The sequence below is a fragment of the Salmo trutta genome, chromosome 8, assembly GCF_901001165.1.
Source record: "Salmo trutta chromosome 8, fSalTru1.1, whole genome shotgun sequence".
NCBI lineage: Eukaryota > Metazoa > Chordata > Actinopteri > Salmoniformes > Salmonidae > Salmo > Salmo trutta.
The window spans coordinates 24,992,062-25,010,503 of NC_042964.1; the positions used below are offsets into that span (position 1 = coordinate 24,992,062).

General features: G+C 45.3%; 1 protein-coding gene across 3 annotated transcripts in view; it reads right to left on the reverse strand.

The window, feature by feature from the left end:
* LOC115198582 (collagen alpha-6(IV) chain) overlaps positions 1 to 18,442 on the reverse strand; it is a 201,859-nt gene that overhangs the window by 25,676 nt on the left and 157,741 nt on the right. Inside the window, exons 12-24 of one of the 3 annotated variants that reach the window (XM_029760630.1) lie at positions 17,442 to 17,534; positions 16,573 to 16,626; positions 14,371 to 14,433; positions 14,034 to 14,078; positions 13,812 to 13,865; positions 13,479 to 13,548; positions 13,277 to 13,384; positions 12,978 to 13,127; positions 11,232 to 11,330; positions 3,596 to 3,753; positions 3,161 to 3,343; positions 2,835 to 3,021; positions 846 to 887 (exon numbers count right to left, since the gene is read on the reverse strand). In XM_029760630.1, the coding sequence (XP_029616490.1) occupies positions 846 to 887; positions 2,835 to 3,021; positions 3,161 to 3,343; positions 3,596 to 3,753; positions 11,232 to 11,330; positions 12,978 to 13,127; positions 13,277 to 13,384; positions 13,479 to 13,548; positions 13,812 to 13,865; positions 14,034 to 14,078; positions 14,371 to 14,433; positions 16,573 to 16,626; positions 17,442 to 17,534 (1,306 nt within the window). Of the gene's footprint in view, positions 1 to 845; positions 888 to 2,834; positions 3,022 to 3,160; positions 3,344 to 3,595; positions 3,754 to 11,231; positions 11,331 to 12,977; positions 13,128 to 13,276; positions 13,385 to 13,478; positions 13,549 to 13,811; positions 13,866 to 14,033; positions 14,079 to 14,370; positions 14,434 to 16,572; positions 16,627 to 17,441; positions 17,535 to 18,309; positions 18,400 to 18,442 lie in introns of all 3 variants that reach the window. The other 2 variants (XM_029760631.1, XM_029760632.1) reach the window with 2 other exon arrangements.

Here is an 18,442-nt window from a genome sequence, read left to right on the forward strand (position 1 = left end):
CAGTAAAAAGTGATTCACAGCTAGTAAGTAAATGTATGTATTTTATTTTGGTATTATTTCAATAAAAAAAACTACACTAATGTAAGTCTCATTGGCTACCCTCCCATTGCCCTCCCCCTCCCTATTGGTTAAGCACTTAGCAGAGGCAGAGCTTAACACATGCACCAGGGTTCAGCAGCTCTGATTGGAGGAGAAGGAGTGAAGTAATGCACTGCTACATGCCAATGGCCACCGAAAGCTCCCAACCATTTTCTGACAGAGGAAGAGAGTTGTACTGTAGCTCGGAACTTAGCTCTGGTCCAGGGCGATACACGCGGCTTGCTGTTGCTGAGCCAGCCAGCCTCACGTAATGCCCTGGACCAGAGCTACTTGGAACTCAAACCGGGGAAGAATGTTCCTCATCAAGTGTCAATCATCAACTGATTCAAGCCCAATGGAATCCCAATCATACGGGGAAACAAGGAGCCTCCATTGGTGACAGCATGAACAAATGATTGACATGTTGAGTAAATTACAATTCTGTCCATTGAAGAGTTCAGTTGCTCCTTTCTCTACCATTACAAGCTTTGAATGAGCACATGGGGTGTTTCATCCAAACAATAGCCACAGGATAATCTAGTGTCTCCTGAGCCACAGGTACACAGTACGTGGACAACTGTCTGCCATCCATTTTGGCACCAAAACGTTCCATAATAATGACATAAAAATGGAATCCTATTGACTTGGAACTCCCGGTGCCGAAACGGCTGCCATTGGAACTCTGGATCTTAAACAGAGTTGGCCTTAAAGACTATGTCTAGGGCTCTGGGGTTCTCTGTCAAGGGCAGTTCTCTTTAACTTCTCACCTCCCTCTGCGCCATTAACCCCCTCCTGCCCACAGCTGTCACCTGGTCAGACAAACATGCACAGGGTCAGAGTGATGGAAGGATGGAGATGGATGGATGAAGAGAGAGAGAGAGAAAAAAATATAAAGTGTGAGTCAGAGAGAGAGAGGAGAGAGAGAGAAGAGAGAGAGAGAGAGAGGAGAGAGAGAGGAGATAGGAAAGAGAGGGAGAGTGGAAGAGAGATAGGGAGAGTGGAAGAGAGAGAGGAAGAGAGAGTGGAAGAGAGAGAGCGAGGAAGAGAGAGAGGAAGAGAGAGAGAGGGATGTACTAGTGAGAGAGAGAGGGAGAGAGGAAGCGAGAGAGGAAGAGAGATTGAAGAGAGAGAGAGCGGGGGGGGGGATACAGGGAGGACAGGACGGCAGAGGACAAGCCAATCAAGGTCATTCAGGTCATTTGCATACAGTCACGCAAATCAATGCATAAGCCAGTTAAAAATCATTCAAACAAACAAACAGCAAATCAGAGGTCAGAGATTCAGCATTCAGTTCAGGCATAAGCAAAGTAAAAATCATTCTGAGATGGTTGGTCAAGGTTATTCTCTTCAGAAGAGGAGAAAGAGAGGGAGAGAGTGGCAAATATGAACAAAATGCTAAAGATATCTTAATAGCTTAGTCGGCAAAAGAAAAGGTCTCATCATGTGTTTGCCATCTTTTGTTTTGCAACCTTTCCTCATTCTCTCTCTCTCTTCAAAGAAGAATAACGTATCGTATTAAAAAGATAAATGAATCCGTTTTAGCATTAGCATTATTGTATCAGAAAACGTAGGCAACAGTCACACACACGTTCAGTCATATGAGTGGCAAAATGCTGTTGGGTTTTGTGTCGTTCAATCTCAGAGAAGACTTAGCTAGCTAGCCTAAAGTCCATTGCAGTTAAAACATTTTTTTTTATTACAAGTAAGGTGTCCATATTAGGACAGCCTCCGTGTTATCAGGAGTTGTCAGTCTCCTGTATACTTACTCTAAATGATCATTACGTTAACATCCATTAACTTGTATTGATTATTTTTAAACATCCATTTCTTTCTCCTCTGAGATTGAAAAATCACAGTTCAGTAGTAGCCATTATTGCGCAATCACAGCAAATTAATTATTGTCGATCTGTGTGAATTGATGAAGCAGCTATACTTGTAGACAAAAAGTGCTTCTGCCACCATAGGTGAACCCTTTGAAGAACCCTTTTTGGTTCCAGGTAGAACCATTTTGTGTTCCTTGTAGGACCCTTTTCACAGAGGGTTCTACACGAAACCCAAAAGGGTTCTATGTGGAACCAAAAAGGGTTCTCCCTGGAACCAAAAAGAGTTCTGGTACGGGGACAGCCGAAGAACCCTTTTGGAACCCTTTTTTCTAACAGTGTACTGTAGCTAAAGGCCGAGGTAGGTTGGCTAGAGAAGATATAAGCGCATTAATGACGGCCTTTAATTGACCAATCAACTGCCTGCAAGGGAATGAATGAAGAGAGGAAAACCTTGAAGACGTAGCAAGCTGCATGGGCTGCTTTAGCAACAACCTTACTACTGCTATTGTATTGTTCTGTATGCCCCAATTGTACGTATTTTCTTTAGTGTGTCTGTAGCTAATGAAGTGCTGTGGTACTTAGGATGCATTTAGAAGAGCAGCCCAATTCTGATATTTTGACCAATCACATCCCATCTTTTCACATCAAACTCTTTTTCAGAGCTGATGTGATTGGCCAAGATCAGAATTGGGCTCCCTGTCTAAACGCAGCCTTAGTTACTGAAATACTTTGTGTTGTTCGCACAATGGGAAGCAAGTGGGATTCTCAAAGTTGTTCTTTTAGACAGTTTGCTTGGTCTACGTGTAGTTCTCCTGTGGAGAGAATAGGATAAGTATACACACTTTCACCTCTCTCTCTCTCTCTCTCTCTCTCTCTCTCTCTCTCACACACACTCTCTCTCTCTCCACAGCCTCCTTGTTGGGTGGCACTTACCTGGCGGGCCAGGTAAACCAGGTTGCCCTGGTAACCCGGTGAAGCCCGGGTCGCCTGGCAACCCGCGGGTACCAGTGGTACCCTCGTAGCCAATCCCGTTCTCTCCTGGTTCACCCGCGCGACCTTTGGCCCCCGAGAACCCTGGGAAACCTCTCTCTCCGACGGTTCCGTAGCCATCGACATCAGCCTGGGGAGTGGACAGGAACAGGTCTATTACAATACACAGGACATGGCGTGTGTGGGTGTGTATCTATAAAGGTGTGTAAATGTGTGTGCCTGGGTACAGTACGTGCACGCGTGTATCTGTGTGTGTACATGTGACTCACAGGAGGCCCAGGCTGTCCAGGGAACCCAGGCAGTCCATCTCTCCCGGGTCGGCCCATGTCTCCAGGGGGGCCCTGAGGGCCCTGGGCCCCAAGTTCACCCTTGATCCCCCGGCTGAACGACGGGTAGAAGGAGGCACCCTTCTCTCCTTTACGTCCAAAGAAACCCCTCTCACCCGCACGACCCTGAGGGGAGAAGAAGAGGTGTTACCATCACATTCTGTAGTTTGTCGTCATACCTCAGATTTGTGAAACAGACCTAGTAATACATGTACACATTTAATATTTGATATGTGTACATTGAAAGTGAGTGAGTAGACATAACCTGCTTCATTTTTAGAGTAAACGTACGTTTTAGCAGCATTATACTTCTACATATTTGGAGAAAATGCCCCAAAACACAAGTAAGCTTCAAACAGTCAAATCCTGATCACTTACAGGTGTTCCTGGTTGTCCTCCGAAACCGGGTATGCCAGGGTCTCCGCTCTCGCCTTTACGTCCGAACCCCCCAGGTCTTCCATCAGCCCCAGGAGCACCCGGTGGCCCCACCCCACCCGAGGTGCCTTCTCCCAGGCAGTTACAGTCACCCAGCTCCCCTGGACCACAGAGGAAAGTGGAAGTAAGGTAAGGAGATTAAGATTAAGATACATAAAAGCTTTACTGTCCCAAAATTGGGCAATTTGATTTGCAGCTGTATAATAACCCAATACACCTGAGAGGTGTTGGGATAGAACTGGGTACGAGAGTTATAGTGTAAAATGGATGTACAGATGTACGATGTGTGTTTTTTTAAATTTGGTTTGATTCAACTTTTAATTATTCAGGGGAGCCCAATTGAGACCAGGGTCTCATTCACAACGGAGCCCTGAAAACAAACAACCCACAACATGATAATTCAATAAAGCAGCACAAATACAGTGAGGGGAAAAAGTATTTGATCCCCTGCTGATTTTGTATGTTTGCCCACTGACAAAGAAATGATCAGTCTATCATTTTAATGGTAGGTTTATTTGAACAGTTAGAGACAGAATAACAACAAAAAAATCCAGAAAAACACATGTCAAAAATGTTATAAATTGATTTGCATTTTAATGAGGGAAATAACTATTTGACCCCCTCTCAATCAGAAAGATTTCTGGCTCCCAGGTGTCTTTTATACAGGTAACGAGCTGAGATTAGGAGCACACTCTTAAAAGGAGTGCTCCTAACCTCAGCTTGTTACCTGTATAAAAGACACCTGTCCACAGAAGCAATCAATCAATCAATCAGATTCCAAACTCTCCACCATGGCCAAGACCAAAGAGCTCTCCAAGGATGTCAGGGACAAGATTGTAGACCTACACAAGGCTGAAATGGGCTACAAGACCATCACCAAGCAGCTTGGTGAGAAGGTGACAACAGTTGGTGCGATTATTCGCAAATAGAAGAAACACAAAAGAACTGTCAATCTCCCTCGGCCTGGGGCTCCATGCAAGATCTCACCTCGTGGAGTTGCAATGATCATGAGAACAGTGAGGAATCAGCCCAGAACTACACGGGAGGATCTTGTCAATGATCTCAAGGCAGCTGGGACCATAGTCACCAAGGAAACAATTGGTAACATACTACGCCGTGAAGAACTGAAATCCTGCAGCGCCTGCAAGGTCCCCCTGCTCAAGAAAGCACATATACATGCACGTCTGAAGTTTGCCAATGAACATCTGAATGATTCAGAGGACAACTGGGTGAAAGTGTTGTGGTCAGATGAGACCAAAATGGAGCTCTTTGGCATCAACTCAACTCGCCGTGTTTGGAGGAGGAGGAATGCTGCCTATGACTCCAGGAACATCATCCCCACCGTCAAACATGGAGGTGGAAACATTATGCTTTGGGGGTGTTTTTCTGCTAAGGGGACAGAACAACTTCACCGCATCAAAGGGACGATGGACGGGGCCATGTACCGTCAAATCTTGGGTGAGAACCTCCTCCTCTCAGCCAGGGCATTGAAAATGGGTCGTGGATGGGTATTCCAGCATGACAATGACCCCAAACGCACAGCCAAGGTAACAAAGGAGTGGCTTAAGAAGAAGCACATTAAGGTCCTGGAGTGGCCTAGCCAGTCTCCAGACCATAATCCCATAGAAAATCTGTGGAGGGAGCTGAAGGTTCGAGTTGCCAAACATCAGCCTCGAAACCTTAATGACTTGGAGAAGATCTGCAAAGAGGAGTGGGACAAAATCCATTTACATTTAAGTCATTTAGCAGAAGCTCTTATCCAGAGTGACTTACATATTAAATCCCTCCTGAGATGTGTGCAAACCTGGTGGCCAACTACAAGAAACGTCTGACCTCTGTGATTGCCAACAAGGGTTTTGCCACCAAGTACTAAGTCATGTTTTGCAGAGGGGTCAAATACTTATTTCCCTCATTAAAATGCAAATCATTTTATAACATTTTTGACATGCGTTTTTCAGGATTTTTTTGTTGTTATTCTGTCTGTCACTGTTCAAATAAACCTACCATTAAAATGATAGACTGATCATTTCTTTGTCAGTGGGCAAATGTACAAAATTAGCAGGGGATCAAATACTTTTTTCCCTCAATGTAAACTACAGGATACCTCAGATACACACTACATCTCAACAACCCAAATAAACCACCACAATCATCCAAAACAGCTGCAAGCCTCAGTGAATTCAGCCCTCATCAGTGTTCCAAACTACCCTATCGGCACCAGGGATTCCAGATTTGACGGTTGTAAATGATTCCAAAACATGCAGAGACACAAGGGACCACAAGATTTATCCAAACCTGTGAGCGGATTTGGTGCCCCGTATTTTTAGACTTTAACAGAGAAGTGAGATATGTCGGAAGTTAATGCAGAAGAGCTTCGTAAACAAAAAGGGAGAAGTGAAGTGATATACGGGAATTAAGAACGGTTCAGCCAACCTTCTGATGAAGGAGGCAGTGATGAATATGAAACCTGTCACCTGTGATAAAGTGAAGTGCGTTATGGCACACTGCATCTAAGGGTTTTAGAATAGTTGCTGCTACATTCTAGTAAATGGTGTCATCATAATCAAAACCTGGCAGGAAGGTTGCCTGTACAACTTGCTTCCTGCTGTTTAGTTAGAGGCATGGTCTATTTATTTGATTGATCCTTTTTTAGTTTAGTTTATAGTTTATAGAAGCTGTACCTGTAGGCTGCCATTCAATACATATATATATTTATTTAAAGAAATACATAGAGTTTAATATAAATAATAAATTCAGTATAAACGGGAAGAGAAAACCAAAAAGAAGTGGGCCTCCACACCCAACTTCCCATCCCATTTTCAACATGTCTCCATCCAAACCCCCCCACTCCCGGAAACCATGTTTCGCACCCCTTCCCACCAGTCACCCCCCACCCCACGCTCCCGAAACCCCTCCCGGCAACCAGAGAAAACCCTCCCAATACTACCCCCTTCCACGAGGGCCTGAAAGCAAATAAAGTAAAAAATCGAAACATAGGTATATATACACATCCTACTAATATTGAGTTGCACCCCCCTTTGCCCTCAGAACATCCTCAATTCATGGACTACAAGGTGTCGAAAGCGTTCCAAAGGGATGCTGGCCCATGTTGACTCCAATATACACTGACTGAATTGGATTTAACAAGTGACATCAATAAGGGATCATAGCTTTCACCTGTATTCACCTGGTCAGTCTATGTCACAGAAAGAGCAGGTGTTCCTAATGATTTGTACACTGAGTGTACAAAATCAGTGTAGACGAAGGGGAGGAGATAGGTTAAAGTAGGATTTTTAAGCCTCGAGACAATTGAGACATGGATGTGTGCCATTCAGAGGGTGAATGGGCAAGACAAAAGTTTTAATTGCCTTTGAACGGGGTATGGTAGTAGGTGCCAGGCACACCGGTTTTAGTGTATCAAGAACTGCAATGCTGTTGGGTTTTCGCGCTCAACAGTTTCCCGTGTGTATCAAGAATGGTCCACCACCCAAAGGACATCAGCCAACTTGACACAACGGCGGGAAGCATTGGAGTCAACATGGGCCAGCATACCTGTGGATCACTTTCGACACCTTGTAGTCCATGAATTGAGGCTGTTCTGAGGGCAAAGGGGGGTGCAACTCAATATTAGGAAGGTGTTCCTAATGCTTTGTGAACTTAGCGTATATTGTTTGTATGTATGTGTTGGGCTTTATGGATTGTTTATTTGTATGTGTTGGGCTATAGACAAGATTATTCTTCACAGAGTCAAGTACATTTGTTCAGGCCTCAATTGTTCCACCAGCACCATTAATTCTAGCTGGCTATAACTCTAATGTTATAACTTATAATAGTAACTGTACTCACTGGCAAATTGGGAGAGAGTGAGGTGATTGCCATCTAAGAGCCAACATTTTTTTTGCGTCTACTCATGCTAACCCCCCTGTTCTCTCTCGCCGGGGGGGGGGGGGGGGGGTCTTGCGATGTCACAGGTCTACACCTGGACTTCCTCACTTCCCTGATTACTCCCCCTTTATCTAGAACTCCGTTGTTATCACCCATCAGGCAGTATGGTTTCTGTGTTCATGTTCAGATGTTACTTTTGTTCATGTATTCACTCTGTTTGTTCGTATTAAACTCACCGACTGCACCTGCTTCCTGAGTCCCTGCCTCTTTGTTACAGCCAGCAGTAATCGTCTATGATTAATTGAGAGATTCAAGGCGCTATCCTCGTTAAGTAACATAACAGATGCAAAGCATTAGATGTTTTTATTCATGCACTTTAATATTCATTTTGTAACTTTATCTCAAAAGCATTTAACTGCAGGTCAGTGGAGGAATATGGAGGAATATGTCTAGCTTATTTAGGGGACAGTTGGGATCAATCTCATTGTAAAAGGTTTCCTTGGTGTTAAATACAGTATGTGATCAAACTTTAAATGTATAAGTTAATGGTTCGAATTACGGGATGCTAAGGTCATATTTTTCCATATCCTGTTCCAGTTAAAGGTTTGTTCAGATCCAATTAGACCTGTGGACCATATTTTTTAAACGGCTAGCTCAGAATATGAGCTTTCCAAAAGGTTGTATTTTATATTGAGGTGGCAGGTAGCCTAGTGGTTGGAGTGTTGGGCCAGTAACTGAAAGGTTGCTACATTGAATCCCCGAGCTGTCAAGGTAAAAATCTGTCGTTCTGCCCCTGAACAAGGCAGTTAACCCACTGTTCCTAGGCCGTCATTGTAAATAAGAATTTGTTCTTAACTGACTTGCCTAGTTAAATAAATAAACAAAATAGACATCAGTCCTTTCGGGAGCCCAGATAATATATTTATAAATCCCATCATTGAATGGTTCGGTAGTTGGGTTTCCCGAAGGAACTCCATAGGCCAGCTTAACGAATTTGCCTGGTAATGTGTAGGCATCTTTCAAATCTTGGAATGTTCTCAAACCACTACTGTCTATGATATCTGCAAGGGTGTGGATTCGGACCATGGGGCGGGGCAAAAGGCCACCCTCCAGCCAGATCACAAGGCGTTATTGTGAAATATTGGAATATGGGCATGCCATTTTCATTCCCAGCTACATTGTTATTCAATTTTCTGCCAAATAAAAATTGTGTGAGAAATAATAGGTTAAAAACATAGTTTACATTGCTTAAGGGATATATCAGTGAAGACCAACTCTTCCAGTGCAATAGGAGACACTATACTCGGCCTTGTCTCAGGATGGTAAGTTGGTGGTTGGACATATCCCTCTAGTGGTGTGGGGGCTGTGCTTTGGCAGCCCCCACACCACTAGTTTGGCCCTGTCCAAACCTGTTTGGCCCTGTCCGGGGGTATCATCGGATGGGGCCACAGTGTCTCCTGACCCCTCCTGTCTCAGCCTCCAGTATTTATGCTGCAGTAGTTTATGTGTCGGGGGGCTAGGGTCAGTCTGTTACATCTGGAGTATTTCTCTTGTCTTATCCGGTGTCCTGTGTGAATTTAAATATGTTCTCCCTAATTCTCTCTTTCTCTCTTTCTTTCTTTCTCTCTCTCGGAGGACCTGAGCCCTAGGACCATGCCTCAGGACTACCTGGCATGATGACTCCTTGCTGTCCCCAGTCCACCTGGCCGTGCTGCTGCTCCAGTTTCAACTGTTCTGCCTGCGGCTATGGAACCCTGACCTGTTCACCGGACGTGCTACCTGTCCCAGACCTGCTGTTTTCAACTCTCTAGAGACAGCAGGAGCGGTATAGATACTCTCAAAGATTGGCTATGAAAAAGCCAACTGACACTTACTCTTGAGTTGCTGACTTGTTGCACCCTCGACAACTACTATGATTATTATTATTTGACCATGCTGATCGTTTATGAACATCTTAACATCTTGGCCATGTTCTGTTATAATCTCCACCCGGCACAGCCAGAAGAGGACTGGCCACCCCTCATAGCCTGGTTCCTCTCTAGGTTTCTTCCTAGGTTTTGGCCTTTCTAGGGAGTTTTTCCTAGCCACCGTGCTTCTACACCTGCATTGCTTGCTGTTTGGGGTTTTAGGCTGGGTTTCTGTACAGCACTTTGAGATATCAGCTGATGTAAGAAGGGCTATATAAATCAATTTGATTTGATTTGATTTGATATTTCTCTCTATACTCAGGCAGGGGGCAGAAGAACGATCTCTAAACCAATTTAGGATGTGACAAAATGCTAGTTGCTGGAAATACAATTTAACGTTCGGTACGGATAGTCTTCCTTCATCTTTCCCTCTCTGCAAGTTTGTTTATTTGACCATGCCGTACACATTTTGAAAACCGCACAATGGATTTGATCCCAGTAGCCAGACGGGGGAGACAAGGGAAGCATTGAAGTACAGAAATTCAGCCGTGGCAATATAGTCATTTTGACAATAGATATTTGTCCGGTTAAAGCAACTGGGATATTAGTCTAGTGATTGGGATTGCATAAGTAGAGATGAAGTCCCTCACCGGGGCCTTGAGAGCCAGTAGGGCAGATTTGGTTACATGTATTTTATAACTTAAGACAGAGCTGAATGTGCCTATGATCGACAGAGGGATTTTAGATAAAATGTCTCGATGAAATAAAATATCTTCGGCGTATAATGAGATGACGTGATCCGTAAAATTGAGAGATATTAGTGTAATTTTTTTCGAAGGTATGACCTATTTCAATTAAACTAGCTCATTGGTTTTCTTTTTTTAAACGTAACATTTTTGTAAATCCAAAAAGCCCACATATGCCATTCAATGCATACACGTGAAACCTATCTGAAATATTTCTAAGAGAATTCGAAAACATCATACATTTTAGTTGCTCCCGCGTCAAGTACCAACTTTAAATCAGTAAGGGCTTTCTGCAAGGCAACAAAATCAGATTGCAGCTCTAACGTAGCCTGGTCAGCAGTAGGGGCAATAGCGTACATAACAGCGTCATCTGCATACAGATGAACGTTACAGGTTTTTGCAGATAGACCAATGTTATTTATATAACTTGTAAAGAGGACAGGTCGCAAAATCGACCCTCTGCGGGACACCTTTAGTAATATCGAGGTCATTTTGACTTGACACCATCAGAAAGCACACAGAATCAAAGGCCTTGGATAGGTCTAGAAATATGGCAGCGCGGTGATTCCTAGGACCTAAGCAATTGAACACGTTATTTAAGACAAGCTCAGCTGCTGAAACGGTGCTGTGTCCAGGTCTAAAACCAGACTGCTGCACATTAAGAATATCATTTGAAGTAAAAAAAAGAAATAAAAAAAAAGAAGATCTTAGCTGAGAGTTTTCCAGTGATTCTAATATTTTTGCAAGGCGAGATAGGCTACGAATTGGCCGGTAGTCATCTAGGTCCGAAGGATCCCCACCTATGTGAAGGAGGAGGACATTGCGCAGCCTTCCAGATATTAGGGATAGCACCAGAAGCAATTGTTAAATAAAACACGTGGGTCAAAGATTCTACAACCAGGAGGGCAGAAAGCTGCAGTAGAAAGGGATCCAGCAAATCAGCCCCAGTGGATTTGTTTTATTTTTTTTTTACATACATTTTGTTTTTGTTGTGCGTAATGTGTGTGTGTGTGTGTGTCTGTGCGTGCATGTGTATCCTACCTTTGGGTCCCTTATATCCACTGGCTCCAGGTGGTCCCTGGGCTCCTGGTCGTCCTGGCGTTCCTGGTAGATCGCCGAACAAGTCGGTTTGGATGTTGGCTACAACACACACACACACACACACACACACACAATGATGTTTCGACTAGTTGTACAGAGTAGTAGAAGTATTGGTACAAAGAACACTTACACCACTGTGGTATTTCGCACACACACACACACACACACACACACACACACACACACACACACACTCTTGACCTCTAACTTAGAAACTCTGTTACTTTGGTCTGTTAGTTAGCTCATATGGAATAGGAAAGGTTGGTCAGTCTTTGGACAAAACAAACTTGTTTTGTCTCTGTGCATCACATCTGCCTGTGTTAGAATGTTTGTAGCGAGCAGGGAAACATAGCAGGAAAGTATGAAACGTTTCCCCATTGTTGTTCATCCTCAGAGACACCTAGTGGCCAGATGTGAGAAAGCAACCACTCTTTCCAGCCACACTTGCATGTGCTAGTAAAGAGTGTCCTGACCACAGGTGGTTGGATGCAACTTCATTGGGGAGAACGGGCTGGCGGTCATAGCTGGAGGGGAATGGTATCAAATGCATCAAACACATGGCTATCATGTGTTTGATGCCATTCCATTCGCTCCGTTCCAGCCATTATTATGAGCCGTCCTCCCCTCAACAGCCTCCACTGGTCCTGACGGTTAGTTTAGATCAGAACCATGCGTATACATGTAGTTGTATACCTATGGCTCAGGTTTGGAAATGTAATATAGTTGCGGTATTATTTTTGTTTTGGTGGTCTGAATATTGCCATGGTAACAGCAATATCCCCACTCTGGTGGCAGGGACTACCTTCTGGTATGCTAACTTCCAGTGTTTGGCCCTTGGGCCCCATAGTGACGACCAGACAGGGGCCGCTGGACGAGTCTTCATCTCCAGGAGGACAGCACAGGACACACAGTCAGTTACATCCCTCTCTTTGTATCTTTGTTTCTTCATTTATTCCTTTGTCTTTAACTCAATCTGTCTTTCACTCAGATGTTTTATTTTTAGTATTTCTTTATTTTTTTACCCCTTTTTCTCCCCAATTGGTAGTTACTGTCTTGTCCCATCGCTGCAACTCCCGTACGGACTCGGGAGAGGCGAAGGTCGAGAGCCGTGCGTCCTCCGAAACACGACCCGCCAAGCCGCACTGCTTCTTGACACAATGCCCGCTTAACCCGGGAAGCCAGCCGCACCAATGTGTCGGAGGAAACACGTACACCTGGGGACCGTGTCAGCGTGCATGCTCCAAACCCTCCCCTAACTCAGACGACGCTGGGCCATTTGTGCGTCGCCTCATGCGTCTCCCGGTCGCAGCCGGCTGCGACACAGCCTGGTATCGAACCAGGATCTGTAGTGACACAGCTAGCACTGTGCCTTAGAGCACTGCGCCACTCGGGAGGCCACATCAATCTGTCTTTAACTCAACCTCTCTTCTCGCATTCTCTCACTCCTTGTCTTTCCTCTCTCTTTGTCTCTCTCATCTTTCTCACTTGAAACAAATATACCTTTTCTCTCCCTTTCTCTCTCTTTCGCCAATAACACTTGTATTGAAATTAATAAAAAGTTTGACTAAAAAACTGGATGCTAACAGTCACTCAGTACCTCAAACTGTTATTATCTCTAAAAAACTCCATCCCTCATCCGTCCCGCATGAGACATGACGGATATGATTAGGCTGTTGCGTAACATACCAGATCTGCCTGGTGGTCCGGGTGGTCCAGGGGCTCCTGGTAAACCTTGTCCTCCTGGTTGGCCCTCAGGACCATAGCTCTGTCTGCCTGGGTTACCCCTCTCTCCCTTAGGCCCCAGTGTACCAGGGAACCCTGGGCTGCCTCCGCGACCTGGGACAGGGTTGAGAGAGGAGAGACGAGGAGATGAGTGGTAGAGAGGAGGGGAAAGGAGAGGATGCCTGTATGCATGTCTGTGTCTGTGTGCTTGCATGCGTGTGCCTGCGTGCGTGTATGCATTTGTGTGTGTGTCTCAGTGTTACCATCGCCGAAGGAGTCGCCTGGTCGTCCTGGTTGTCCTGGAAACCCCGGAGCTCCCGCGTCCCCTGGTTGACCAGGGAGGCCGTCGATACCGTTGTCACCTGGTGCTCCTGCAACCAATCAGAGGACAGGTGATCAACAGAGGGGATTGTGGGTATCATGCTTTTTCATGATACATAACATGTTTGTGTGTGTGTGTGTTACCTTGAACAGACATCCCTTGTGCGTCAGTGTAGATTGGGGGTCCGGGAGGCCCCTGTTCTCCCTGGTCACCCTAAAAACAAACAGATGAAAAGAAAATGTATTTACTTCAGCACCCCCTACTGGCAGACTGGAGCCTTGCAACTCAAACCCTTAGAACAAGATGACGCAATTCTGATCTTTATCCACAAATGATTGGTCTTTTGACCAATCAGATCTGCTCTTCCACCAAAAATTGGGCAAAAGATCAGAATTGTGTAAATACAGCCAATATTACATGATATTCAATTTGTATGAAATACACAGTAATTTATTAATTTCAGAAAAATTGATTACCTTAGGTCCTCTGTAGCCTGGTTGGCCGGGGAACCCTGGACTTCCTGTGAATCCCTTTATTGGGAAAGAGATTAATTGGTTCATTAATCTGTTTATAAATCAATTCATTATTTGATTTAAGTGGGTGTGTGTGTGTGCCTCTCTCTTGTCTCTCGTTTTGCCTCTGGCTGTGCGTGATAGAGCCAAACAGGTCAACTCTCGGTGTGTGTGTGTGTGTCCTACCTGTCTTCCTGGAGATCCAGGAGGCCCGTTAAAACCAGGAGGACCCTGCCAAGAGAGAAACAAGAAGGCCGCCGGAGAATAGTTTACAATCAGAGTTAAGAATCCCAATCAACACAACACACCGGGTGTATACCAATATTACCTATTTTGTTCACTACTTCCTACAAATGTAAAAGCATCCTATTAGTAGGGGTATGGACTAGTATGGGTTTCCACCATATTTATCATACCAGTCATTCCTTTCAAATCAGTGAAGGGAAGTGAACAAGTGCACACTTTGGGAGGAAGGAGAGATAATTGGGACATTATCAGACGTAGAAGGAGGGGAGGAGCTTACCCGTCCCCCTGGATACCCCAAAATTCCACTCTCTCCCACCTCGCCAGGAAAGCCGAAAGGACCCTGGCAACAGACGTATGGGTCAAACATTTACAACATACTTACTGCTTGCTAAATGACATACTATTCCCTATGTAGTCCACTACTTTGTAGGGGCAATCTGCAGTTCAAACGATAACAAAGCAGTCATCCCGCCACTGATTTGGTAAATAGCTGAGGGATGGACCTGGAGAAATGTAAAAATCATAGAGCTATAGATGCAAATACTGGCCATCCATGATATCAAAAGTATAGTTTTAACCGTGTTTTGAGGCTATACAGTGGTTGTTTAGAATTGCATTGTTTACAAACAAAGGAGTAAAACAAGCTTATATTTTGAGTTTTGATGGGTTAAGATAATTTATCTAAATTCATGTAGCATTTATAAGTTATATTATTCAAGAATCAATGGGTATATAAACTCAGGAAAAAAGAAACATCCTCTCACTGTCAACTGCGTTGATTTTCAGCAAACTTAACATGTGTAAATATTTGTATGAACATAACAAGATTCAACAACTGAGACATAAACTGAACAAGTTCAACAGACATGTGACTAACATAAATGGAATAATGTGTCCCTGAACAAAGGGGGGGTCAAAATCAAAAGTAACAGTAACAGTGAGTATCTGGTGGCCACCAGCTGCATTAAGTACTGCAGTGCATCTCCTCCTCATGGACTACACCAGATTTGCCAGTTCTTGCTGTGAGATGTTACCCCACTCTTCCACCAAGGCACCTGCAAGTTCCCAGACATTTCTGGGGGGAATGGCCCTAGCCCTCACCCTCCGATCCAACAGGTCCCAGACGTGCTCAATAGGATTGAGATCCGGGCTCTTCGCTGGCCATGGTAGAACACTGACATTCCTGTCTTGCAGGAAATCATGCACAGAATGAGCAGTATGGCTGGTGGCATTGTCATGCTGGAGGGTCATGTCAGGATGAGCCTGCAGGAAGAGTACCACATGAGGGAGGAGGATGTCTTCACTGTAATGCACAGCATTGATATTGCCTGCAATGACAACAAGCTCAGTCCGATGATGCTGTGACACACCGCCCCAGACCATGACGGACCCTCAACCTCCAAATCTATCCCGCTCCAGAGTACAGGCCTCGGTGTAACGCTCATTCCTTCGACGATAAACGCGAATCCAACCATCACCCCTGGTGAGACAAAACTGAAACTCGTCAGAGAAGAGCACTTTTTGCCAGTCCTGTCTGGTCCAGCGACGGTGGGTTTGTGCCCATAGGCGGCGTTGTTGCCGGTGATGTCTGGTGAGGACTTGCATTACAACAGGCCTACAAGCCCTCAGTCCAGCCTCTCTCAGCCTATTGCAGACATTCTGAGCACTGATGGAGGGATTGTGCGTTCCTGGTGTAACTCGGGCAGTTGTTGTTGCCATCCTGTACCTGTCCCGCAGGTGTGGTGTTCGGATGTACCGATCCTGTGCAGGTGTTGTTACATGTGGTCTGCCACTGCGATGATGACCAGCTGTCCATCATGTCTCCCTGTAGCGCTGTCTTAGGCATCACATAGTACAGACATTGCAATTTTTATTGCCCTGGCCACATCTGCAGTCCACATGCCTCCTTGCAGCATGCCCAAGGCACATTCAAGCAGATGAGCAGGGACCCTGGACATCTTAATTTTGTGTTTTTCAGAGCCAGTAGAAAGGCCTCTTTAGTGTCCTACGTTTTCATAACTCTGACCTTAATTGCCTACCGTCTGTAAGCTGTTAGTGTCTTAACGACCGTTCCACAGGTGCATGTTCATTAATTGTTTATAGTTCATTGAACATCATGGGAAACAGTGTTTAAACCCTTTACAATGAAGATCTGTGAAGTTATTTGGATTTTTACGAATTATCTTTGAAAGACAGGGTCCTGAAAAAGGGACGTTTCTTTTTTTCCCTGAGTTTATCATAAATTTGAAGTACAAAAATTGCTGTAGCAATGGCAGATTGTGCCTTCAAAGCTCTGGTCAAAAGTAGCGCACGATTAGGGAATAGGGTGCCATTTGGGACACGCACACTGATTGAAGCATTAACAGTGACAGTACATTCTCCATTTCAGTTGAAATAGCATTCTTTATGCTCTGCTGCAAATAGCTATTCAATTAAATACATCTTTATTGTCCCCAATAGACAAGACAGACACACTTACAGGTGGGCCAGGTCTACCAGTTGGTCCACGCACTCCTTTGTAACCCCCTTCCCCCTGAGAGAGAGACGGAAAGAAAGATGGAGCGAGAGAGAAAGAGATGGAGAGAGAAAGAGAGAGCAGGGAAGAGAAAAGCAAAAGGAAACGTTACAGAAACAAAATGGAAACCCCACAGTTGTCCTCACTGGAGGAAAGTCCATACGCCATCATTCAGGAAAAAAATAATAATAGCATAAAAGCAACGAGGAGGCAAAAACAGGTTACATAACAGCAATGACTGATAAAAACGTTTCACTGCTAACGCTTAAGTCTTATGTTCACTTAGAAGAAGTGATACCAAAGCATCCGATTGACTGAGTACAGTCTCTCTGTAAACATGTGCATGACGCAAACAGTAGATATTCTTCACATTACAGTACTGACTGATATCTGCAGATTTCCGTTGCCTTTCAATATTACACTAATCCTGTTCTTTACTTTGTATTCTGTGTGCAACAACCGATATAAAAACATACAGTAAGAAAACAAACAACTCAATAATAACTGCAGTATCACATTGCGATGGGGTGGGGGTGCATAATGGGATAATGGAATGGGACACGGACACTGGGGGGAGGGAAGGGTGGGGGGTGTAGGCCGGGAGAGGGGATGGTTGGGGGGCGCGGGGGACTGTATGACACTCCAGGAGCCAGCCAGCGAGCCAGCTATAGGTGGGGTATAGTATCACCACCACCTTCCACCACCCACCCCCCCACCACGGCTCGACTCCATGCCAGGATGGAGCAACCCGGCTGGGGGAGAGTGGGTCGGCTACCCAGGCCTCCTCTCTGGAGCCCTGGAGCTCTTGAACGTGTGTTTCTCTCATCACAAACCTTAGGTCCTTTGTCTCCTTTAGGAAAGCCCACAAACTCCACCACTCCATTGACCAAGGGCCTGCCTGGGTCTCCCTGCGGGCCCACATCGCCCTGGGTAACGGTAACCAAGGAAGAGAGAGTTTTTACATGGCAACACGATGGGGGTTGAGGGAGAGGAGGGTTGGAGGGGAGGAGGGAGGGGATTGGTTGGGTGGCGGCAACAGCAGTTGTTTTCAGGTAGATTTGGAGGGATAGGTTGGAGGGTCGGTCTAGAGAGAGGGGGGGTAGGGGTAGTTGGAGGGACGGACTGTGTGTGTGTGTGTGTGACCCTAGGAGGGGTGGTAGTGTAGGGGGTTGGTGGGGGGTTTCGGGCAAGGTAGAGTTTGGTGGCGGGGGGGAGGGGCGGGGGGGTATGAAGGGCCGGTCAGTCACACAGTATACTATCCCTTCCCCTATTACGATACGTTTTTACATCCCACACTATCATTCCTTATGTCATCCACAGCTAACAGTACAGTTGCTGATTATTTGCATCATACCTGCTTTGGAGAGCTTCCCAACCCCTGTGCTTTGTAATGCTACACCAGAAGCAGGATTACATTAGTTTGGCAAGATGGAGGCAAGTCAACATCGGGTTATCTGTCAACTTCAGGTTGTCTGTCATCAAAGAGTAGAGACACGTCAACTTCAACCCTCCATGGTATTTTGTAATACTACTTTCCATAATATATAATCAAGATGTTTTTGTGATTCTGTGTCTTAGACCAGCCTTTCGTTCCCTCTCTTCCCCCCTGCCTCAGTGTCTTCCTCCCCCTTCCTCCCCCGTCTCTCCTCCCTCTTTCACACCCCTCCGGCGGGTGGGGACCACTGCTCCTGTCTGTGTTACCTTATCTCCTTTGTAGATAGTGGTAATAGGTGCGCCTACTAGCGGCTCGTCGCCGGGCACGCCTCGGGGTCCGGGCTGACCTGCGTCGCCCTGGTGATCCAGAGGACAACACATGTGAGTCAGTCATTATTAG